This window comes from Dermacentor silvarum, chromosome 7, assembly GCF_013339745.2.
Source record: "Dermacentor silvarum isolate Dsil-2018 chromosome 7, BIME_Dsil_1.4, whole genome shotgun sequence".
Classification (NCBI taxonomy): domain Eukaryota; kingdom Metazoa; phylum Arthropoda; class Arachnida; order Ixodida; family Ixodidae; genus Dermacentor; species Dermacentor silvarum.
The window spans coordinates 4,556,254-4,582,863 of NC_051160.1; the positions used below are offsets into that span (position 1 = coordinate 4,556,254).

A 26,610-nucleotide genomic window follows, 5' to 3' on the forward strand; every position below is an offset into this window, starting at 1 on the left:
CATACTTTGAATAAACAAGTGGAAGTGCCCTATTCTGAAATTTTTCTAATACATCAGTCACGACGTGCTTTTGGTACTTAAGGTACTCATGTACTTAAAAAGATGAACCACCAGTAACGCACACACTGATACAGAGAGACAATAAATAATTTTTTGCAATAAATTATAAGATGACTCAACAGAAGATAATTCCTAAAAAATGAAGAGTGAAATGATCATTGGTAGAAGTCGATTTATTTATTTTTACTGCTACTTAATACAAACAGCAGAAAATTCTTTGTAGGAAAGATAGCTTTAATGTACATGAGGAATAAGTATTTACAGGTCATTGAATATTCAAGTGCTTAAAAGAGCAAGGTCATGCACATACGCCTCTCTCTTCGATCAGTGTTTCATAAGCCCATATACACAATTATAGGAGAGAGCACAATCCATTTCTCAGGCATCGGTAGTTGAAATCATTGGCAACAAGACAAGAAGTGTACATCTTGAATATCTTTTCTTCTAACTCGAACCTTAGCAGTGAAAACTTGCAAGAGAAAACAAAAGTTATTCACAAGGCTCTATAAGTCATTAAAACACTTGTGCCTTAGTAGAAGATCGGCACACAATGCTCGTAGGTTGCATGCCCTATTGCCAAAAAGTAAATGCCGGCTAGCCATTGCCAACAACTAACTGGCCTTTAGCTTTTTTTGCAATAGGTTGTATACAACACACTTATCAGCACAGCAGTTTTTCTACCAATGCTATAGTGTGCACCCAGGCACTGAATTCAAAAGCCAAATGTGAAAAAGCACACTCAGGCAAAGCTGCCGATTAACCTGCACCATGCTGTGACAAGCTGTCCTATGAAAAAAATTAAAGAGGGACTGTTGATAAGTACAAGTAAAATCTGATGCCTACATGCTGTGCTCTTCTGCCAGCACCGTGCTGTAACATCTTAAAAATGACAAGTGTAGTAACGGTTGGTTTATAAAACAGGCATCTGAATATATATATACATATATATTTATGTATACGTGAGGTCAATATCTCGATGTATCGGAAACACCTCTTCCCCACTTTCTTTGCACAACAAACCTCAAGGAATGAGTTGGAGGCGGAGAGAGAGATATTAAAAATAACGGAACACAAACATAGCACGGAGGCACAACATTAACAGTAAAAGCACAGCGCGGAAGGGCTCACTTGTTGCTCAACAGGTTGACAACTTCCCACTGCCCTACAGCACCTCTGGAATGTATTACGCCCAACTAATAATATCGCAAGGCAGCTTCAGTACAGCCTATAAACACAGACAGATAGACACACACAAAAAAAAAAAAAAAAATACCCGGCTCTCTCAGTGACACCTACTTCTGGGATCCCCAAAACAGCATTTCAAAAACATTCACAGCACATTTTTCAAGTAGTACATGTGTCAAAATATATCCATAATGGTTTTCGAAACATAAAAACATGCAATTAAAAAAAAGAAAAGGGAGAGAACAGAAGGCATGATGAAAGGTACAAGTATATTTGTTCATTTAAACAGAAATGATGTCATTGGAAAAAAAAAAAAAAAAAACATGTGACCATTTGCAACAACCTCGAAGGCATCACTCTTAACACAACAGCATGAAAATGAGGCAAGGTACCAGATCCCGTGTAGGGCCTCTTAAAACGATATGGAGGAGCAATGTAAAAATGGGCACCGACCTAACCACTACTGCTGCCAACCAGTTCTATGTACAAATATGCATAGGTAGTCATCTGAACACTCCCTCGTAAATTAAATAATCTAATCGCCTCAGGAACAATAGTGACAAGTTCCTTAACAAAAGGCCATAGTCTCCTGTATTTCTTTAATGCCTGTGCAGAGACTAAAAAACCAGGGGTTGCTCAGGGGGCACCACTTTCCCAGTAGTTGGTAACAGTTCGCGAGCCATGATTAGGGTCACGTCAACTTTCTTTCATCGCATGAGGAAACTAAGGAACAGGCACGAAGTAGCAGCAGTGCCTGGCAAAAGTGGTGTATGTACTGGCTCCCATGCATTGCTGAACTGGGCAGGCATTGTAAATATAGAGGAGGCTATGAAAACGCTCAAGCCTTTTAGAACTTTGTCGACAAATAGAAAAAAGAAATTCCTGCGCTTTTATTGACAATAAGTGATTAGAACTCTGTATACACGGTATAACTATAACTCTAAAACAAGCACCTCTGTGCCTAACAGCTGCACTTGAATCTATTGAAACTTGCACTTGATTCGTGCAAATACTTCTGCCTTAAACTTAACAGGCTGAATCTTGCTGATATATGTGCCACTCTCTAAGAAAACCACCAAACAAATTTATGTGCACCTTCTCAATATAACTAGCTCTCGATCATTCAATCAACTTCCAATTCACAATACACTTTTTACACACCCTGCCTCTCAACATCTCATTTTTCTGTTAACCAAGGAGGCCACAAGGCACTTACGTTTATTAAATCTCCAAGATCGCAAGCAAAAGCACAGGAGCTTCTGCCTAAGTATTTGGGAGAAAAAACAAAAAGCTTGCTCTTCAGAACCAGTTGACTACAATGTTACCACGTCCACTCATACTAAGACTGGAAATGACACTACCACCTCTGTAGCCCCTGAATGGCTGAGATACTATATGTGCACGAATCTAAAATGATTTGAAGCTATGAGGTCAAGAAGCCCAGCTCCCGTTACATATTTAACACCATGCTTCAAACATAGGTTACTTCAACTAACAGGCACAATTTCGCACCTCAAGGTGTGATAAGCTTAACCATGGTTGCTTGTCACATTAAGCTTCATGAAAAATCCCAATTCTAGACCTCCAAGGGAAGTACGGTCTGCCATAAGAGTTTACAGGAGACCGGTTATATAACAAATGGGAATTTCTACTCTGCTGAGGCATCTAACTTAATTCATCATTGTATAAGCGCGAAGGCTACTACACAATGAATTTTGAAAGTCAAAGCTCTGTGTCCGGGCTACATGAGAATTCAGCTTTTTCACAAATCCCATATCTCATAGTAAAGTTTTTTGGCCGACTGTATGAACAACCACTTGTGCATGGAATGGGGCAGGTGTCACATTACAAAGAGATGGTGCAACAAAGTTCAACAGCAGTAGTGTACTAATGCACTGTGCAACTGCAAGGTCTCCATGCAAATGCAGCTACAACAGCCCAAGCACAGGGAGCAGTGCCACTGTATGTCAAACATTGGGCCAAATTGGCCCTATATTGGGCACTACTGGCTCTATGTTGGGAAATAGTGGTTCATTATCAGACAATGTGGACCCTGTTTCCAGCACTACCTGGGCTGCAACACGGCCCTATACTCCTGTTTGAAAATTACAGCACAACGGGCAACCCATCACTGCAATGTGCACGGCTCATTAGCACATGCTAGCCCCTAACAAGCAGGTGGTCCCAAATGGGTGGTGTTGAAGAGAATCACTCATTAATTGGCTATGCTGAATTGTTCCATGAGAAGCTGACATTTAAGGTTGCATTACACATTATAATTCCATGTGTAGTTCTATTCCATCTTCAATCCATATACTTCCTACTACAATCTTTTCTTAACATCATGTTAATTTTCTGTATCACAAAAATTGCTCCTCATGTTACATTCGTGCAAATATGGTATCTGTGGAAGACACAGAAGCAGAAGAAAAAGTTCTCCATGACGCAACCTAGACTCACAACTCGACACCTCACTGGACCGACTACAACAGCTGCTCCTAGAGTCCCAGGTAATACAACACGCTTATCTCAAATGGCAGCTCATGCCAGGCTTTGTGAATCACTTCCTCGCCAACGTCAGCATCACTTCCTCAACATAACAATTACGCGGTACGCATAGATGTTGGTCAAAATGCCCGTATGTGCGCACACACACGAGGCCAGGTACACTCTAGATAATGTCAGGTGAAGATTCACCGTGCACCAAGCGAAGGATTGTACTGATCGTCATATTCACTGCCTAGATTGAGCATGACACTTCTTAATTAGCTACGGTCATCTTCCTCGCAAAGCAGAACAAGTCTGATAGTTCACACTACAAGCCTATGGCACCAGAAAAACAAACAATCGTTTGCAGCGTGCAAAGAATGCAACACACAAAAGGTCATGAGATAGGACTGCTAGGAATCTTGCTCTGCAAACAACAGCAAGTGTAGAGCACTTAAGTGAATTCAGAGGCAAGCAAATTGATAAAGCTAAAAGTGAATAATTAGATGTTTTTCGCTATTGCAACTACAGTAACTACGTTAGTTACAAGCAGTATTAGCAGCCAGAAGCTGTCATCTAGGGTTTTTCACCTTACACAGAGCAACCTCGCTATCAATATGCTAATACGCTAAATACCAGTACTACCAGAAACACTCTAAATGACATTTTTGCAAGCTGAAGTTATTTGCATAAGCACAAGCATTTACTGCATATCTTCCATTACATACCCGAAATGCTACGATGTGAATGCTCTATGCTTCTACGCACCCATTGATACAAACATTTGTGATTACTGGAACAAAAAGCTCACTTCACTAAATGTTATTGCAGTATTTTTTGATTGCTGACATGCACATGAATCTGTACCCTACACCCAGCACACCACCATGAACAATCCCACATGGTCAGAGTAAAGAGACACTAAAAACATTAAGTGGTACCGATAGACAGCGCTCTCAATGTTTTTTGGCTTTTGTTCTGTGCCAAGACATGACTTAGTTGCAGAGATAACTGCAACTAAAGGCAGCATCCCCCTAGCCTCATTCAAACTGCTCAGATGGATGAACACATACAGTCCTTACCAAAATTTTCTAAGCTACTCTGCGCGTGACCAGATTTGCAGTTGGGCCTCAGTCTGTGGACTCTCTAGAACTACAAAATGATGGTAAAGTGAGCAGGGTGAATCAAGTTCATTTTGTTCAGCATGCTCAACAGGATGAACAAAATGAACCTGAAGAACTTTTGTTGTCCCAGAGGCTCAGAGTAAGTTAGGGTGGTGCTTCTCACTCTCCTGAACTTCAAACTGCAAGGTGCGGCACACAGACGCAGACAGGGGCCATCAAGTGCTTTTGTCATTCGCAGAGCAGCTTGGAAACCTTTGGCAAAAACTGCATGGCATTAATGCTTCGTCCTGATTGCGTATACAGTCGACGTCCGATTTCCCGGACGCCCGAAATTCCGGACATGCCTGATTTCCCGGACTCATCTGTGGCACTGTCAAGTTCCCCATAGAGTCAATGCATTAAAAAGTCCGAAATTCCGGACGCTTATAGCTTTCGCCATCCGATTTCCCGGACTTTTTACTGTTAACCGCCGACCGAAAGTCACCACCGACGCCGCCATTTTGGCTGTTTTCATATCCTCGAACCCACCATACTCGCATCGCAGGTGTGGCCAGCAGCACCGCCGCACCGCGCCGCGGCTGCCGTAACCTCGAAACCGCACGTGTCAATCCGTTGCCAGCCGTAGCTTAGCCAAGCCAAACCTCACTGTGTTCGTTCGCGTGTTGTTTTGTCAGCTCTGCCAGCTCTGCGGTCGTGTCTGCGGTTGATCGTTTGCTGCTGCGCGCTATCTTCAGTGATCACGTTTCCCGACCTTCAGCATCCATCGAGTTCCTAGCTGTTTCGTGCTGCGCTTTTCGTCGAGCGGATTCGCCGTTTACAGCGATGGCACTGACTGCTCCTTCGTCTTCGTCCGCTCCTTCGAACGAACTGCCATCCGCGAACTGCCCTCCGTGGACGAACTGACGAACTGCCATCCGCGGACGTTGCCTTCGACGATCTGCGCGCTGCCGGCGTGTCGATTCCAGCCGGGATAACCTTTGAGGGCTTTGCCGACATTGACAAAGACCTCGAGCTATGTGCGGAGTTGACCGATGACGAAATCATTCGTCAAGTTACGGAGGATTCCGACGACTCCGACACCGAGAACGAAGAGCCAGCTCCTACACAGCCAACGAGCTCGGAGTTGACGCGAGCACTGATGACACTGTCATCGGTGTACAGCGGCAACATGACGTTGACTGAAATTGAGCCAGACATGATCGCGGGCAAGCGGACCGTGCAAAAGAAAATAAGCGACTTCTTTGCGCCCAAGTGCTGACCTATGAGGTAGCGCCAGCCACGTTGTATTTCTTTTTTCCTTTTTTTTTAGACGGCTCTTTTCAGAGCCACCTAAACGATGCATTGGCTGAATAGCAATGAGAATCTTGTACTCCGGCCGTGACCCTCTCCGTCAGCGAAAAATACCTACCAAAAAGGTGCGTTTTCACGTGCATTCGTTTTTCCGGACTGCCCGATTTTCCGGACGTTTTCGCGGTCCCTTGAGGGTCCGGGAAATCGGACGTCGACTGTAGTATCTGTATAGTCTGCCAAACGCCTTGGAAGCTGACAGTGCAATGCAGGGTTTCTACCCAGTGTTTGGAATCTTAATGGTAAAACTGCTGCTCTATAGTCTCTAGGGCACCACGGATGGTTGCCCAGTAAAAATCACAACAAAGCACTGACAGCCCACAACAAACCAACACACACCTCATGAAATTGCCATCATTACATGCAAGTTGTCGCTGTGATTGATCATGAAACAACACTCCCCCTCACCAAATATGCACAGTGCAGCAAAGACTAGGGTTTGCATCATCAGTCCAATCAGTAATGAGATTCCATCTCTTCTTGCGCTAGGCATCGGGAAACAACTTGAAAAGAGATGAACAGAAATGTACGAGACTAAACATGTGAAGTGCAAATCATATGTACACTTCATGTGTTGAGTCTCGTAGATTTGTGTTCGTCCTTGTTCAAGTTGTTTCCCAATGCTAACCCAAGAAAAGATGGAATTTCACCAACTAGCCCAATTTCAAGCTTTGCAGCACGGAGAGCTGGCTGCATTTTACAGCAAAGAGAGGAGGGGCTTGCCCACTGTGTGCTACTAATTGTTCTGTGAAGCGTCTGTTCAGTCTGTGTCTTGCAGAGGGCGATCAGTAATGGAAAATAGAGTAGAACTTTTTGGGGTTCTCTGTTTTGGTTGCTGATGTGACTTTCGCTGCATTGCACATATTTGTTGAGATGAAGTACAGCTACAGATTTTAGATTACAAATAAGATGATTCGAGTTCAAATAATATGAAGAAATTCTAAATGTGTCTTGCCCAAGTAAAACTGCCTGGAGTGCCATCGAGAGCAGCATCTAAAATGAATCTGTAGAACAGCCAGAGAAATGTGGCCGCACTACATTTACTTTCATTTCGAATCCAACGAACAGGCCATTCCTTATCGATGGCTTACAACATTTGATGTATTATTGCTAGAACACACACAAGCAGGATCCATATACACAATTCACAATTCCGAAGTGGTCTCTCTCACATGTAAGTCATAGCTTTTCTCACAAATGCTCTTTTTTTGCAAAACAGTGACACATCAATTGTTTCAAAAAATGATCATAACCATATATCTTTACTTTATTTTTGTCTCTGGCACCCCTTTTCCCATGCAAACTACCATATTTACACAAGCTAAGACATGTTTCCTTAAAATGGTTGATAAGTTAATGTTTACATATCTGCTGCTTATGAAGTTCGTCATATGTGATTGGTGTTAACCTGAGCAAGTCTACAGTAGTAAAGAAAGGGCAGCTCATAAAAGAGGGGGGGGGGGGGGGGCTGAAGTGACCACCAGCATGAAAATGCTATCATCTCGTTTAACTTCTAGCTACCACTAACAATATTACTAGAAACCAAACTACAATCAACTATCACTACACTGTTGTTCTTGCAAGTACTCGTTTAAATAACTGCAGCCACATGGCCTCGTAAAATGAGAAAACTACAAAACACTACAGGAAAGTTCTATGAGAGCACACAAAGATAAAATAATAAACGCTTGCAAAGATTGCAAACCTGTTTCTCAAATGAACACGTTACAGCTTTCCTTGAGGCAGCCCTTGAAGGATTACCATGAGCGTAACCAACCAAAATTTTTTTTACTGACGTCAATTATAAAGGCTGATTTTCCCATAATATATTGAAATGAGAGCCACTAAAAAAACTTACTATCTGCATTAAAAGCAAAACTATAGTTAAAAAATGCTGAAGCTTGTTAGGAACAGGTACTATTACGAGCCCAAACACTTCAGCCACCTAGCAACTCGTGTCTAAAAACTGCACTGATTAGCCACAGCATGAAATCAAATAGGCGGCAGCACCTCCGAAACTTTCTAAGGGACGTTACACAACAATTATGAAAAATGAGAAAAATTGTGCACGTTACACAAAAGCTCACACAATGGTCTGTCTACACCAGCTGGCTACTAAAACTCTCAACTACTATTGGAAGTGGAACCGTAAAATGGTAACGTCATGGTTCCTGGTATCATTTAACAGTAATAATAACTGGCTAAGAAAATTTGATGGATTTCTAGAGAGATGATTAGTACTTCGCGAACTACCGCAACTCTTTGCAAAAGCGCGATTGTAATGGACCCTGGCTGTGTGGTTTCTCTACCAGAAAAATCTCGGGCAGTGTTGACACCACTGACGACTCGCTTCAGCCACTAGCACCTTTGCGACTTCCGTTGCCATTTCAACCGCATGTCAACATACTGTTCTGCGGAATGGAGAGAACTTTCAAACAAAATAAATCTGTGGGTAGAACTGTGCGAGTATTTCAGCAACAATGCACTTGCAACAAAACAAACTACAGCCAAGTAGCGGTTCCCTGCAATTGTTTGAAAGGAGTGCAATGTACATACCGATGCAAACCCAAAATTACAAGTGGGTGGAGAAAGCAATACCTTGCATCATCAAGTGCAATGTTCTCAATTTAGTGCGATACACTCCCCATATTCCTAAAGAGTTCACACTTTTCACGAAATGCGTGGAATTGCGTCTGGCATTAAAGGGCATCTCCTTGCGAATCTTGTCCAACAAAAAGCTTTTGAGGGTGCTCGCCACAAACGCAGTTACCTATCATCAAACCCAGCCACTGCCAAATCTCCGTGGCTTTAACCCCTTTTTCATTGTTCCAAACACACTTGAAGCTCTTTGTTGTCATGCCCACATGCACAACAGCCCACCATACTCGTAAAATTGTTGCAGCCCAAGCAACAAAGACATGGACGCATAACGTTGAGAGAACACATAGTACCATGTGTTGTCCCATTTTGGTAGGTATCGAAAGTTTACAGGTTGTGGCTTCCACAAAAAGTAATATTTCCTGACAATTTGTGCCTGCAGACAGCAAAACTACACAACACCATGTTTAAAAATAATAGTAGTGATTAAATGAATTATTTCTCTCACAGTTACAGAGTAGGAAAAAGATGAGAAAGCCTAATACCGAGGCTGTGGAAATATTCAGCTTTTTCCAAGATTCCACACCATGAAAACATTAGATGCCGATATTAATTTCTGTGCCTGTGTCCTTGTATGCATGCAGCAATAACTTGTGAGGATCAACTACCAAGTCCACATAGCCACTCTCATCCACCACACACTGTCCACCACCTTGACCTTGAGATCATGTGACATGACCCTCCAATGTGAGGTGCATCTGCTGCAGCACTCTTTACAATGTAACTGACAATGGGTCTTCGCAATTCCTCCACAGATCAGGGCAATCATGAGCAAAAGCACTGCTTTCAGAACAATCACAGGGACCCCTTGCCTTGTCCCATAAATGAATACATAAATTTACCCGAGCCTTTGGCTCTCGTATGACCACCTGATTTCGTCTTATACTTTCATGTATGCAGATGAAGCACCACATGTTTGCAACAGCAAAACTGCTGCCACGGCGGCACCTTGCCTCTCTACCGGAAGACTGCCTTTGTTATAAGAGTAAGGAAGGTGAAAAATAGAGCCACTCTCAATCCCCAGAAATGTCAGACAGCTGTGCTAATTCAGCACGTGATAACGTGGAACACGGGAGCTTAGTGACTCATTTCATAAGCATTTCAATACTTCCTTATGTCTTCCGGATCATACTCTTTTTCTTGCAAAACCTGAGAAATGCATACAGCACGCACGTAACTTTCCTATCACTTATAGTGCAATAATTCTCTATATTTTCTACATCCTGCCTTTTTTTTAATAGAAATGATGCACAATTGACACAGACTTCACATTATCATTCACAAAAATGCAAAATCAATGAAGAATCCATATGATTTCCATATGAGCTATATGGCAATAACTCCTTGGTTTACGCATTGCACTCACTTTACAGAAATGAAGTGGAATCAATATGGAATATGCAAGTTAAGTGCAGATGATACGGAAAACATAGAGAACTATGGGAATGCATGTGAAACTGTTTTCAACATGAAATAAGCGCCAACTCAAACACGGCCCCTGCGCTGTATGTGCTGACGGCCACGGCTCAACCTAGGCTCGCCTTGCACTGGCATCATCAGCAGGGGCTGTGCCTGAAGCTGCGCATTAGTGGCACAAGGAGGCTTGGAGGACCCGCCTGCCTCAAGAACGGGTGCTGCAGCAGCTCAAAGGCCGTGGCCCGCTGTGCCGGGTCCCGCACCAGCATTTTCTCCAGGAAGCCCTGCAGCCGGGGGGACACCTGGTGGGCAAGGAGGTCAAAATGAAGCCATGGGGAGAACTGAAATAACTTTTCTCACAGGGAAATTATTTTCAGTAAGCGAAGGTGCCAACCCTGTAAACCCTAGAAAAAAATGCTGGCAAGTGTTGAAGCATTCCAGTTAATTTACAGTCAAACCTCAATATACCAATACAGTGAAAGCTCGTTAATTCGCACCTCATTAATTCGAACTTTCGGGTTAATTCGAACTGATGGTCATGGTCCGGCCACAATATATAGGCGTCTATGGGTTAACCAACTCGTTAGTTCACGCGCGCATCGGCTCCTCTATCGATAATTCGAACTGCGCGCCGCTGCGTGGTGGTATTTTATACTGCCGCCGCAAGCTTTCAAGGCTCAACGATAGATGGCGCGAGCGCAGCGGCGTCACTGTCGTCATTGCGCTCGCTCTTCGCATCGTGTGGTGGTTCGTACCGGACGTGTCTGCGTAGTCTTCGTGTCCTTTGTGTGCCGCACATTCAGTCGCTAGGCCTCGTGTACGTCAGAGCTACGAAGTCGTTCGGTGCCGCTGCTCACGGCCTTGCATATGTTGGTGCGGGCCTGGGATCAGGTCACGGCAACAACTGTTGCCAATTGCTTCCGCCACAGTGGCTTTTGTCTGACCAATGAGGGCACAGCTTGCGAGCCCGACGAGCGCGAGGCCGTGGTCATTCCTGCCAGATTGCGGGATGCGCTGGAGGACGTGACCTTCGACGACTACGTCGATGCAGATCGCTGTGCAGCGGTCTGCGGCACAATCACCGACGATGATATCATCGCGCAGGTGACTGGTGGAGAAGCGCCCGTCGTCGTTGTAGGTGCGGATGACGAAGAGGGTGATGCACCCACGCGGCCCTCAGCTTTGGAACTAATGGAGGCTATGCGTGTCGCGCGTCTATTCTTCAGCTTCGAGGAAGACGCAGAGGATGCTTTCTGCCACGTTCGCGCGTTGGAAAACAAGGCTATGGCGATCGCATTCAAAGAAGAGAAACAGACAGTGATCACGGATTATTTTCGCAAGTAAATATTTTGAGTGATTTTCCAACAACCCGGTCTCAATTCCTGCTGTTTTTTCAATGAATTTCGTTAGTTCGAATTTCGGTTTAATTCGAACTCATTGGGCGTCCCCGCGAAATTCGAATTAACGAGCTTTTACTGTATTGTACTTGCAGTGTAAAATTGTTAAATTGCGACTTCCGTTAATTCGGGGTTTTAAAGGGACACTAAAGGCAAATATTTCAACGTGGACTGTTAAAGTACGATACCAGAAACCTCGAAACGCTTGTTTCGTGCCAAGAAGACTTATATTAAGAGAAAATTGCGTTTGAAGCGTCCGTGTACCTCTAACACAATTCAAATTGCGCGCCCGAGCGAGGAGTGGTGACGTCATGGCCATATCGTGACGTTGTGCTGCCAGTGAGTAAGTAAAACGGCGCCCACAGACGGCACTACAGCTTTTTTTTACGGAAAGCGCAAACGTGCGGCCAGAAACAGAGCCAAGACAGAGCCGACGGCAGTGCGAAAGCGGAAGTATGGTGGCTAGCCACCATAGCGGAAGGTAAAGCGCGTGCCCAATTGTGAACACGGGGATCGTCGACGCTCGTCGTAACAGACCAACTAGTTGACGACCCTGACAACGACACATTGGGTCGTGATGCTGGGCTCGATTTTAGTGATTTAAGCTCCGATGAGCGTGACATGCTGCCGGCGTCGTTGCCTACTACGATGGCGGCTTCGACACCGGCTCTTCCGTGCGCGAAAGCAGCGAGGACTCCTGCAATGCGACGTCGGGCGATGAAGCTGGTCACCGTCTGGACGTGCCGTCGCGACTCCCAAGCTGCTAGCAAATGCAAGTGCGAGTTTAGCGAGCCAGCAACACCAGCGCAGTCATGGAGGAAGGAAAAGCTTTTCCTCCATGAGCGCAGAACTACGCGATAACGAAACTTCTGAAACTCGAAAGCGAGCGCGGCGCAGAGTCGAGCGAAAATGAAACCATTTGACCGCCCGCGTCGTTATGAAGTGTAACGCCAAAAAGGTATTTTTTTTCTAAGAATCTAATAGAAGTAGACAAGTAGCATTTTCTTCCATCTTATAATCCAACAAAACAATCTTTTTAATACGAGTAGTTGAGTACTAGTGACATTTTATTTGAGGAGTGCCTTCGTCATCGGGTAAGTACCGGAATGTCCCTGGGGATTCTCTTATCATGTCCTGCATTTACCTCAATTTCTCGATTACTAAAGCTCTGTTCGCGATTATATTGACGCCTTAGATGTTCTAGAGCATTGCTCTCTCACTTTAGCTTGACTTTTTATTTGACTTTAGTGTCCCTTTAAAGTACCTAGGCCTAGGCTAGTTTCAGCAGCAAAAATATTTCACTAATTCCCAGAACATTCCTGGTGGATGGTATCGTGTCAGTAAGTACTTAGGTATAAACAAATTATCACAAGAAGCTTGGGCCATAATTATGTGGTTAAAAGAAGCGGCGTGTGTGCTGAATGCTACGCATTGGTATGGGTCACAGCGTCCAAAATTTGCGTGTGGCGCACGCAGCTGAAAATCTTGCACGCCGTGGTTGGCACAAATAAAGTCTGCTCCAATCCAATCTAATTGCACGCCGTGGTTGACTGCGCTTCGTGCCTGCAGTTGTCACTAGATGGTGGCCACAATTGAAAAACAAAAGTGTAAAAGGACACAAATATTCATCCTGGAAGAAAAAAAAAAAAAACAGTTTCGCAAGAAAGGCGCTCAGAGCATTGATGGCAATAGCAAAAAGACAACCACACAAAGTAAGGTGTTAAGTTTTATCGTTGTCACCCGCGCTCAGGCATACATGAACAGATCTCACTCGATGACCACAAACACTCACTGTTACAATATCAGTGAATGCTTCGCACCGTGTCTTGGAAACTTGAGATTACGCGACCGCTTAGTTAAAACTAAAGGCACGGGAACACAGTGAACACAATGCGCATCAGGGCACGAACTTTTATCTAAGCTTAGGCTTTGCGCTTGCCGCAGATTACCTCTAAGATACGGCGCGTGGCTCGCGTATGAACAGCCATGTGCAGCCACGGCAAAGGTTGAGGAGGAGACCTGCGCTAGGGGGGAGAGGTCATCTCCAGCCTGACACTATGTAGCGATATGCTAGGTATGATGATGTTGGTTATCAAAAATAAGTAGGGGTGAGTGAATATACCAAAAGTTTGAATATCATGGAATATTATATATTTAATTGAAAAATAGATATTCAAATATTCGGTGGATACGAATATTCAAATCAAATCGAATATATTGCTGGCTGTGCGGGAGCAAACAGGGTTCTTAGCATTTGTTTCAATCTAATCTAAGAATACTGGGGCGATCTTGCGCCGATTTTGTATTCGATTCATGTTAGAAAATTTTGATTTTTGCACACCCCTAAAAATAAACATAAGTAGTGCAGATATTTATCCTATCTCTGGTTACGTGTGGAAGCCACAGCAATTGCAGGAACGATGCAAGACAGTGTATCATTACGTAATGACGCATCCACATTCTGGGTACAAGAACCAGAAATGTTTTGTAAAAAAACAGAATTATAGTAAATTAGGGTGCCCATTAGGGCCCTAAAGCAAAAGAATGACAAGTCATACATGTTGTGTCAATACTTACTTCTTTCATTACTGTGCTTATAGAAACCGATCGACAGTTTTTCTATGTGCTTTTAAACATTTACGCTGAAATTCTACATGTTTCGTTGTCTTGAGGCATGGTAGCTAGCGCGTGTGCACCGCAAACTCCGTGCAGCGTAAAAAAAAAAAAAAAGGTTAGTACGCGGTTTTGGAATTCGGGGAGAAATCCGGTTTAACCCCATTCTCCTGAAACCTGTACGGGGTGTAAAAATATGGTAAAATCGAGTTTTACCCGAAAACAAACAACCCTAATCGTACATCACTATGGCTAGTATTGATGCCAACAAATCTTCGTAATAATCTTCTCGCGTGATCTAAATTAGAAATGCTGGGAGCCAGGAACAAGGTGCATATTTCGTATATTTGAAATTTTTTTATGCTCAGTACTTATACTAAAAATAGCAAATTATTATTTTCACTCATGTTCCTTGAGGTGCTTCTTTGAAATTGTTTGATCAATTATTACTGCTATACATCCAATTTATGCATACAATTTTGTGTATCACAGTACATTTTGTGACCACTACATGTTGAAAGAAAGTGTGAACACACAAACGCTCCAAAAATGAGCCCATTTCTAGCAGTAATGAAAGAGTCAAAATTAAACAACCATCATGCGAAAAAGATTATCTTGTTGCATATGATGCAATAGGCTGACTCACTAGCATGGTACAAAGAATGCATTGTTATGAAACATGCCCTTACCTTGTGCGTGTTCTTGAGCTTTGGTGGCGGCATGTCGCGGATGCGCCGCATGGCCTGCAGCGGCGGCTCATTGAAGAATGGTGGCTCACCATCCACCATCTCGATGCACATGATCCCCAGGGACCAGATGTCTACCTCAGGACCGTATGGGAGCCGCGAGATCACCTCTGGCGCCATCCAGTATGGTGTACCCACAAGAGACTTGCGCTTGGGAAGTTCCACGGACACTTGCGCACAGAAGCCGAAGTCTGACAGCTTGACCTGTAGGTGGACATTGTGCACAGCATTGTAGACTCTCATATGGTTCTATGGTTTCCCATAGCCTGCCAATCGACTATGACTTTGGAAGGCCTTTACCCTGTACTTTTACCTCTTTCCTGCAATTAAAGGCAGCTATTACAACCGAACCGGCGCTCGGCTTGCGCTGGCCATGTGATATCAGTTGCCACGACGGCGTTACTCATCTTTGCGCAATTGTCCGTGCGACACCATGTGCATTACACGCCTGTTTCAATTATTTCGAACGACCACTTATCTTTCCATTAAGGAACAACAGCTACTCAAGCATTCCTGTGGACGCGGCCCAATGAGTCGACAAGAACGCTCCACTACACGCTTCCGCCATGCAGTGTTGCAAAGGGTCGGCGGTTACTACACCCATTATCAGGCGATCACGGTTCGGCGGTGCTTGGTTTACGCGTTGCCGATTGCTTATAATGGTTCGTGGTGACGTTTTACCTTTCGAACATCACATTTTTTTTTTTTTTTTGCCCGAAGCGACGTTAATTTTACGGCTCATGCATGGCTGACGTGCAGTTGTAATGCCGAGACCATGATGTCAGAGACCTTCGCAGAAAGGCGGCATGACGCAGTATTTTCCGAAATTTACGCTTCCGCCCAACTAGAATGCTTCGTTCTCGTGTGCAGAATACAGCCAGGTCCCACTAGTAGTAAAATATATAATAAGCTTGAATAAAAGATCCTGGCAGCGCTTGCAGTTTTGAAATGACAGTTGATCGGAACCGAGCGCCACTTTGAAATAGCTACACGATGCTGCCTTTCGTTCTTTAGATGGACGTTTCAAACGGAAGTTTGCATCTAGGTGCAGGAATGCACCGGGACCGAAAATGACACTGAAAATCTGGTTTTCGGACCAAAGTGCTGCCGAATTCCAACTGCTGACACCAGCTTACGTGCAGTTAGTTTTTAAGCGTTCTTAAGGGTGAGTCCATCTATAACGAACTACTGATATAACGACCACTTTTCACGGAACTATTGAGTTCGTTATAAATGGGTTCGATTGTATTATTGAATATATGTGAATGTTTCATTTTAACACAAGTTAGTATGTTGCCCCAAGTCATATATATGAGAACGTCTGACATTTGAAACAAAATCCCGGGGTCCCCTCGAGTTTGAATTGTCGAGACCCTACTGTAGTCTATTTCTAATGCACTTAAAGAGGTACGGCACGTCCGAAAATACATACACCTTTGTCTTCATACATCGGGTGCTCAAAGAAGTGCTTGGCTGTGTCCAGTTTCCCACTGACGCTAAGTTCAGTCCACATTTTCCTGTTGGTGCTGGCGCCATCACATACAATGCCGTCAACAATTGCACTTGCGTTTTCTAACATCACTATCGCTTGGAGCACCAAATGGCTCCCAACAGTTCCCTTTGTCGCTCCCCTTGATGCACATACACCGATAGGTTATGCATAATTTTCTCCGAACGGACAAAACATAAACACAAGTCCGTGGTTGGCTAATGCAGATGTTTCACCCCTACCCTCACCGCAGTCAACGAGGCCGATGTAGGTTAGGGTTTTCGAGTCCACACATTTTCTTTCCCTCACCTGCACCTCGTCGAAGAGAAGCATGTCATGCCTTTGGAAGTTAAATTTCACATCCAATTTCTTTTTAAGTGCCGCAAGGAAATCCAAATCGAAACCACATTTCATCCCTACGGTAGCAATGTATTTCCTTACAGTTCTAACGCAGGGCAAAGGCAGTATGTCGCTTTCCCAAAGAAACCTGTAGCTTGATGGTGAACGAATGCAGGAGACACAGTAGCAGCCAGTTGTCCGTGTAACGCCTTCCCTGTTTTGACGTAGCTTTCGCGGCAGCTATGCACTCCATTAACAGCATGCGGTGCGTTTCGGGGAGCCCCGCTTTTTTGCAGATCTTCTACTTCGTTATCTTCTATATTTGCTCTTTATATTTCAGGAGTTCATCGATGAGTGCTTGCTTTCTCTTCTGGAGCCTTAACTGTGAGCAGTGGGAGGCATTACTCTGCCTTTGCAATGCTTCCAACTTCGTCCTCTTCAAGGAACTCACCGGAAGTAGTATGCATGTCTCTTTCACTCGTTTTTTCTTTCCACGCTTTGTGAACACGCAGCGTGTTGTCTAAGGATTTGCATGATCTGTATAGTTTCAGAAGCATCAAGAAGCAGGGAACAATTTTTATGCCTCCAGAATCCGAGTCCATCAACTGTGGCGCATTCTAATTGGATACCAAGAAACTTGCTCTTTGCAGGACCCCTGCCGCAGACAATGCTTTTATGAAACAAGGCAAGCAATTCAGTGATGTCTGGGACGTCGTGGAGGCTAGAGTGAACTTTGAACAGCTTACTGCTCCCTCCGCGCTCGAAAACATATTGGCTTACTTTCAACCCCTCTCCACACATTTCTAGCTCTAAACTCTTGACCATAATATAGCTGGTGAAGTTGCTGAAGTTTTCCCGAGTTCCACGAAACAAATACTTTCCAACGCCTTCCATACTTAATTCATGGCGATTCCATGCTAGCCCCGGCAAGCTGACAGGCTTCTCTTTCATGAGTTTGTGAAGCAAGCACTGTTCATACGAGGAACCGCATGACTGCACGTCTGTCGGAGGAGTGGCGGTAGCTTTGTACTGCTTTTCTGAGGTCCATAGCGGGTCAGAGCTACCGGTAGTAGCACATGGAAGAACGTCGTCGCATGAATGCAAAGAAAGCCGATTTTCCTCAAGCTCATGGGCTTCACACGCTGTGTCAACATGTCTGACGTTCACCGCTGTCGATGTTCCTGGCTTGTCGCATACACTCATTCTTGATCTTTTAACGGTAGCATGACTGATATTTGATGAAGCTTCCCGGGGAGGCCGCTTCTTTTTCGAGGAAGATGCTGGAGACGAAGAAAGATGCAGGGAACAGCCTCTGGACGCAGTCCAGGTTTTCTTGCGTGGTCAAGGATTACCTCGCTTCTAAGCTCACCGTAGTATTTATCACATCTCATCATGCTGGTCGTGAAGTGCTTCTCGCAGACATCGAAGTGCATCTCTCTATGTGAGCTGACGGCCGCCCCCAGGAATCGCCGCAGCCCAAGCTTGCAGATGTTCAGGATCATTGGGAGCCTTGAAGATGCTCACCTTCTCCCTGCAAGACTAGTACCTGTTTTTGCAGTTTTCAACGAAACACCTGCGTCCCGTCCCCATCTTAGGCTAGCAAATTCTGAAGGGCACACTGCGCATAGCAGCGCTGTTAGTATTACGGCCCTCGAACAGACACCGACAAGAACAGTTGCTGTTTGACTTAATGGCTCACAGATACAACGTTGAAGTCGAGAGTATGACAGAAGCCGTCTGGTCGGGATGATGCATATTTAAGAGGAAGAGATCCAGACACCTACTATCTTCTCATAGAACTTAACGTATACACATGCTGCTTATAGTGCAGCCGTGTGAGACAAAATACCGGTTACAATGCGATTGCCGGAAAATCTTGCAGGTAAGCTGAGGCAGCGAGAGTGCCGGCCGAGGGGAGAGCAACAATGACGATGGCGAGGATGAGGAGGAGATGCAGAGCAAGTGAACAAAGAAGGAATAAGGAAGGAGGGAATGCGGAGGCAGCGTGCTGGCTCAGCAGGTGCACGGCGGTTGCCTAGGCGACGGAGAAGCCTTTTGCTCCGGTTGTGACCTCTCCAGCGCCGTTGATACGACGACGCCGAGAGACGCAACGGCAGGAGACGACTGTAAAAACGCTGAATGTGGGCCGGGCTTTACTGACGTTGCTGTGGCAACCTGTGGGCCTCTTTAATGTTAAGTTTTCCACAGCCCCTTGAAAAACGTATTAATGGGTTTTTACTGTATTGGCAACAATTCTATATGTATGGGTTTTAATATCCAGGATCAACTGTATACCGTATTTACTCGAATCCAACGCGCACTTTTTTTCCGATAAAACAGGTCCAGAAATTGCGTGCGCGTTAGAATCGAGTACGACCCTAAATCTGCGTTACCATGTCGCCATCGGCATTTCAAAATGGCCGCATCGTACGCGCTTCGAGCCTAGCTGCCGTAGCTTGCTCCATGTGCTGTAGTACGTGTGCTTAGGCGCTAGTCTACCATCCGTCTTCCCGATTTCTGCATTTGCTCTATCAGCATGAAGTGCCGAGTTCATCGTGATGCCGCATTTAAAAGGAAAGTGATCATGCGTGCGGATACGGACAGAAATCGGGCCATGTCACGGGAGTTCGGAGAATCCGAAACCTGCATGCGGGACTGGCACAAACAGGAGATGATTTTCGCCAGCAAAGCAACGCGGAAGCAGCCCGAAGCAGGACGTATTCTGCGGCGATCTACTTCTGCGATACGATCGCCTCGGCCCTATCTTGAAAACGATCTGCAACGGGGAGTCTATGTGCACTGTGTTTTCGCCGCTTATCGTTCACGTTGAAGCGAGAGGCGTGCTAGCACGAAGGTCAATTCGCTCGCTTTTGCTGCCACGCTTCGTCACTCAAGCGTTTAGACAGTTTCCGCGGTCATCGATCGAGACGCGTTAATGTTTGCTTGTGCGCACATGACACCATGCTTGTTAATTTAGTTAGTAAGCGAATGTTCATAAGTTTATATGGCCAATAAAAGTAATATCCTTACTTCGTATAGCTGTCTACTAATTTGCTATCGCAATCGATGCTTTGCCTTTCGGGCGAAACTGCGACATTGTTAACTCTTATTATAATCTCGAGGCAAATATGTTTTGTAAACAGACAAGGATGAGCTCACATTCATGACCTAACAAAGTTATGCGCATAGAAACATGCCAGCAAAGTCACTGATGCAGCCTGCAATCACTGGCTCAGTTGTGGCAATGAAAAAGCCACAATGCAATTTGCCATCTTTTTCACTGAAAATAGCCAGTTTCAGAGCAAGCGAGAGCTGAATCACATTTGCATGCACAACTGTGCATGATTACAGAAAATGTCTGAACAAAGCCGGGCAAGATCTGCTAACGCACCCTGCCATCGCTGGCCAGCAGTATGGAGTCCGACTTGATGTCTCTGTGAATGACGCCTTGGGAGTGGAGGAATGCCAAGGCCTTCAGGCACTGTTTGCAGACTGTTGCAATCTGCTCTTCATCCATTCTGCACAAAATAATGAAAAAAAAAAAAAAACGAATAAGAACCCAGAGCTATGCAACACAAGCATAATATAACAGACATGCATCTACCGTATACCTACAGTATACCGAATCGTGCAACCAAAAGAATATCGCGCCCCAGACATCCTTACTGAAAAAACTTAGAAATCTGCTCATCTTACTCACAGGCCCTCTTTGCAGCACTGACCTGGCATGTGTGACAATGTCGGTGAGGGCTCCACCTTCGAGGAACTCCATGACGACCCATAGCTCGTCGCCCACCAGGAAGCTGTCGTACATCTCAACTATGTTTGGGTGATGGTAGTCCCGCATGATCACCACCTGTGCAGACATCGTGAAAAGGGGTTGCAACAAGGCCATACTGTAATGAAGTTTTCTTGAAGACAAGTGCCCTAATTTGGCATATTTACGCAGTGACAGAGCCTACCATGCTGAAGGAAGAGCATAGACATCTGCAGCAAAACTTGCTATGCCTAATAACTACACAGGTTTGCACATGCAACGATCGTGAGAATTTGGACCACATAATACGCACATGAGAATGTTACACAAATTAAGGAAATAATCAAATGCTGAGGTTCTAGGTGCTCAAACCACGATATGATTATGAAGTACGCCACAGTGATGGACTCCAGATTAATTTCGTCCACCAGGGGTTCTTTACCATGCACCCAATGCAGTGTACATGGGTGTTTTTAAATTCCAAACCCATCGAAAAATTAAGGAAATAACTGACCGTATTGAACTTCTGTCGAGATGCATGCCTTGAACTGCAAGGTTTTCTCAGACACTGGGGGAACGCAGCTTCTGCTTTGCCTCAACACAGACACTGTTAGCTTAAAGTTTTCATACAAGTGTTTCTTTCTTATTTGTTTTCTTTTTTTTTCTTTTCTTTACAAATGAGTGCTCTTGCCATTTTTTTTTTGCAATTTAATAAATTTGTTTTTTCTCTCATTACTTTCTCCTTTTCTATTTATTTTTATTTCATCTTTCACCTTAATCATGTACAGTAGCATGTCAGGCATTTTCACTAGGCTCACACTGACGTCTTTCTCTATATCTACACACATTGGCAAAATTGAAGAATGTACATTGTCACCAGTGCTGACCTCGTTAAACAGAAGCTCCCGGCGCTGCTGCTTGCGAAGGTCCATCTTCTTGACAGCAACTTGGCGGCCGCTGGGCTTCTCGGTAGCTATGCACACGATGCCGGTCGAGCCTTCACCAATCTTCACAAAGTTGTCCAAGTTATCCCGGGGATCACCTGAACTCACCACCATCTGCAGCGCTGCTCGGAACTGCGAGCAATGCAGTACAGCACCACTTTAGAATTCCTATTCTGAAGTGAATGTGCAGTAGTGGTAAAAATAAGTATGCTTGAACAGCCCAGGCAGCACCGCCACATGGTGGCTTCACAGAGGCACTACCATGTTTGAAACAAATTATCACCTCACTTTCAAACTCTTTCCTCTTCTAGAGGCAGTATGCACATTGTACTGTACTTGGCAGGGATAACATAAAACTATTCCAATCCGTTTTTATTCCAAATCCGCCATTAGCCCTCAGTGATACATCAGAATGGCTCGGTCTCGGCCCAAATGGGCGCAGTGCTTGCCCATATGGGCTGGGCCCAATCTATTTTGACCGATCACAGAAGGCTAATGGTATATTTGGTATAAAAACAGATCGTAACAAATTCCTAGGAACCACAAAGATTGTTGTCATGAACTGTTAATAACAAGAATTTCAGACAAAATTTGGTGAGGTGTATTACTGAGTCAACATACAAACAGAGCTCCCCACAAAACAATGCATGAGAATTGGCAACGTGAAAAGGATAGAGAGTTATAACCAGACCAAAGTTCTGAATATGAGGAGTTTCTTTAAGAGGACGCTTTAGCTCGGGCCCCAACTCCGATGTCAACTATTCAAATAGCAGTAAAATGGAGAAATGCTTTTCTGAGATATCTACTGGGCCGATTTTAATGGTTGCATTTGAGAAAGTTGAATTCTAGTGACTGTTAGAAGCGGAATTTTGATTTAGGGCCTGAATGTTTTAATTATATTTTCAAAAATTCGTAAGTATGAAAAAAATAGAAGCACGAAGTTTACAAACTTGTAGTTCTACACCTAGAACAGATATGGCAGTTCTGTGAACTGCTCTCCATTAGAGCATCAAAGCGGACAATTTCGACATGTCAATTTATATCGTACGTGAATTTGTTACGTTGTTTACAAAGGTATTGCAAAAGTTCTACTCGCAAATTTGTGGTCTAATTGAGAGCCACGTAAGCATATAAATTTTGTCCGCTTTAGATATACAGTCGAGTCCCGCTACAACGAAATCCACGGGACACACGAAAAAGTTCGTTGTGGCGGAACTTCGTTGACGCGAAATTGGTATGTATATACGTACGCCAAACGGCAAAGCCACAAACGAAACCGAAACCATCGCCCGGGAAATCTTCGCGATGGCAGGGGGCAAAGGTTGAGACGTACCGAAAGGCAGTCGATAAAGTGCCAACTCCACGAGAGAATGCATTTCGCGCCACCGTTACAGCATTTTTCGTACATTGCGGCCGACGCCTAACCCAACGCGCGTGCCCGGCCGATCGCGAAACACTCATTTTGCGGCACATGCACCGTCCAAATGAAGCGGATTGAATTATCACAATTTCACTGTATATTTATGACAAAGTCGGCAAGCTTGGCAAGCTTGCGCTTACCGGAAGTTTTATTTCCCGAAGTCGGTCAGCCTGGATTTCCTACGCTTCACGGCAAGCAAAGGCTTTACGCGAGTCTCAGAGTCCGTTAAAAGAGCCATCGCAATTGTCGTGGGTTCTGATAACTTTTTTGATGAGGCGAAAATGATCCATTACTTTCAAAGGAGTCGCCGGAGTCGGTGTGTCTAGCGGATAGTCATTTTCCCCAGACGACGAGACGTTAGCATCTTGTTGACAACAGCGGCTGCGGGGCGGCCGCTACCTTGAAAGCAATTTGCGACGTGCACGAAGCGCCCGCGCGGGCCTCATCTTCAAGGCGATCTGCGATGGGGGCAAAGTGCAACTAGTGCTGGTAGAGTCGTGTGCACTGTGCTTTCGACGTTTAGTTCACGGTGAAGCGAGAGACCGCACGGAGGTCAATTCATTCGCTGTTATTGCCGCGTCTCACTCCAGCGTGTTGACACGGAGTTTCCGCGGTCATCGAGCGAGATCTGTTCATGTTTATCTGTGCGCGTTTGACACCGTGCCCGGTAATTTTGTTAGCGAATGTTTAGAAGTTTATACGGCCAATAAAACTACTATCTTTAGTTCGTATAGCTGTCTATAATCTGCTATCGCAACCGATGCTGCGCCTCGCGGGCGAAACTGCCCGATTTTTCCTTCTGCTTTCTGCCTCGGCGATCGTATGTGCCTTCTCTTCGAGAGAGAGAAATTTACGCTTCTTCGTTGGCGTAGCCATTTCGACCGGACACACACCACAGAAAACGGCAGCGATTGTGGTGATCCCTTGCATTCTCACGCAGGCGCGTGGTGATCACGCGTGGCTATGGATTGCAGTGGCTTTAAACCGGTACTTTGAATTTGATTTCATTCGCGAAAACCTCGTTCAAGCGGACATACGATCGTCACAGCTTTGGAAGGGCCTTCTAATTTGGCTACTCGGCAGTTCCAATTTCAATTCAGTCCCAGTTTCGTTCTCGAAAAGTTCGTTGAAGCGGAAATACCGAATCAAACGCCTTCGTTATGAAGGGACATTTTGTATTATTTCCTATGGGCAGCTGACGGGGAATCGGAAAATCTTCGTTGTGGCGGAAATTTCGTTGTAGCAGCATTCGTTGTAGGGGGATTCGACTGTACTATTAGGTACAATTTACAGAACTGTGATATCATTTTCTCATTGACGTGTTACAGAGTTGTGTGAGTGAGTGAGACCACTTTAATAAATATCCTGCAAATTGATGGCCTGGGTCTAGGCCGCGCCGGGAGCAGCAGAGAGACCCTGTCTCTCGGTAGCTTCCCGGGCTTGCTAGATGGCCCAAAGTTGGTCCTGAAGATCAGAGCTAGTCAGTGCGGTTCTCCACCGCGCCCTTAGTTCATCCGGGGGCACTGCAATTCTCCTCTGAACTATTTCCCAATCCCAGAGTATGTGCTCTAGGGTGGCTCCTCTATCATTACATAACTTACATTTGGCCTCAGGGTATAAATCCGGAAACATGCGGTTAAGATGGACCGGGTTCGTGTTAGTTCTGGTTTGAAGTCGCCTCCAGTCAACCGCCTGAGACCTGTTGTAAAGCTGATAGTTCCACTTTCTGAAAATTTGCAATATTTGTCAATTTTTATTGAAGTATTGACGACCTAAATCAAAAATTCGCATCCAACAGTCGCTAGATTTTGACATTTTCTTTAAAATGCAACAAACCTCACCAAATCTGGTGCAGTGGTTGCCGAGAAAAACAATTTCTCCTTTCCCGAGTATTTAGATAGGAGGCCCCAAGCTAAAGCTCCCTCTTGAGCTGGTAATTTCACACATGCATGTACACATGCACACGAATGAGCGCATTTAAACACACAAGAATGCACACCCACGTGCACAAATATGAGCCTGAATACTGGCCCACCACAAACACACGTATGCAAACACACAAATACACATAATAAACACACATACAGTCAACGACAGATTATTTGGACATCAATAATTCGGACATGCTTGATTATTTGGTCAGCCCCGCAAGCACTGCTACTAGGCCTATAACGTATAAGGACAATCAAAATTTTAGACAGTTTACAGCGCATCATGCAATAATTTGGACTCCAACTGCATGACCGTGTGCTAATACTTTGGCCACCGAATCGAGCAGAAATTTTCATTTTGAGACGCTGTCGGCATGTTCGTCGGCCGTGTCGCTAGTGCTCCGTGATACCGAAACTAATGAAGCCTAGTCGATCTAACAGTTGCCGATGAGAATTCGGTGCATGCAATGACTGCACTTTCGTCTATCTGTAGCGACAACATGACAATGGTTGAAATACAGGCCGCAATTTTGTAGCAGCACCTTCCACTCGATTCAATGCCACTCTTATCATCCACTGTTCATGGCCGGCTGATCCCGTTGGTAACACGTGCAGAGCATTGTTTTGATCAGTGACGTAGCGCGAAAAGCGTGAAAAGGAAAGGCATAAAAGGCATTGCTAGAAAATTACGGCCAAGGAATGCCTAGGCAAGGGCAAGCGTATGTACAGTGCTCACGGATTGAAACGCGACAGGCAAATTTTGGGTAGAACACTCCTTATGTGCAATTACTCGAGATTACCATGTCAGTAGTCGCTTTGAATTTGATAACTAAAGGTGACACGGACTCTGATCTAAGCGTACGAGTTGAGATTACGCCGATGTCACAAAGTACCAACGGTGGAAACAAAAGCAAGCGCATTGGTAAGGCCTAAATTGTCGCATTTCAATCCGTGAGCACTGTACGCGCAGCAACACACATTGCACACTTGTGCCACATTTACGAACATCACTTTTGAAAGATACAGTACTTTCACTTTTGCAACATTTATTGTGACAGCATTTCTGCACAGTGATAAGACAGCGTGCTTGGCACGAAGCCAGAAATGCCATCGCTCCTAGACACTGATGTGTCTTGCGCTATAGTCACGCTAAATTAAAGGTATCTCCGAAACATTTGGCCGGACTTGGTATTTCGGACTCCTGATTATTCGAACCTGTTGGCGGTCCCCATCAAGTCCGAATTATCGGTCGGCGATGGTACACACATGAAAATTTAGTGCTATAATTGTGTGGAGACTAACAAAAATTAGCTCACAATGGAGCTGTGAACAGCGTGCCAAGCAGACAGACCTGCTCGTGCGACAGCCTTTGGTGCTCTGGTGGATGGTTTGACTGGGGCTTGCCTGCCACTGGTGGTGGTGCATGGTCCATTGCTGCTTGACCTTTGCCCATTCCATCCTGGTGGTGGTGAAGGAAAAGGAGCCCCAAATCAAGGAACACAGCAGCAGTCGTTGGTTGCTCTCACTGACAAAATGTGCTGCATATTTTACGGTGATAGCTGTTCTGGACACTTAACTAGCTTGAATTCGTCCAGAGACATCATTATTGCCAGCACGTGTCCTAACACATTTAACACACACATGGCATCGCACTGGCACACCCTCCTCACGCGACAATTAAGAGGAGAGCTTCCTCA

At 44.9% G+C, this 26,610-nt stretch overlaps 1 protein-coding gene across 2 annotated transcripts in view; it reads right to left on the reverse strand.

Annotated features, from left to right (window-relative positions):
• Nucleotides 1-214: 214 nt before the first annotated feature.
• LOC119457465 (serine/threonine-protein kinase PAK mbt) overlaps nt 215-26,610 on the reverse strand; it is a 74,291-nt gene continuing 47,895 nt past the window's right edge. For both annotated transcript variants that reach the window (XM_037719032.2, XM_037719031.2), the window contains 6 exons: nt 26,265-26,372; nt 21,506-21,694; nt 20,584-20,717; nt 20,253-20,379; nt 14,977-15,237; nt 215-10,579 (listed from right to left, as the gene is read on the reverse strand). In XM_037719032.2, the coding sequence (XP_037574960.1) occupies nt 10,418-10,579; nt 14,977-15,237; nt 20,253-20,379; nt 20,584-20,717; nt 21,506-21,694; nt 26,265-26,372 (981 nt within the window). In that variant the 3' untranslated portion in view covers nt 215-10,417. The remainder of the gene's footprint in view (nt 10,580-14,976; nt 15,238-20,252; nt 20,380-20,583; nt 20,718-21,505; nt 21,695-26,264; nt 26,373-26,610) is intronic.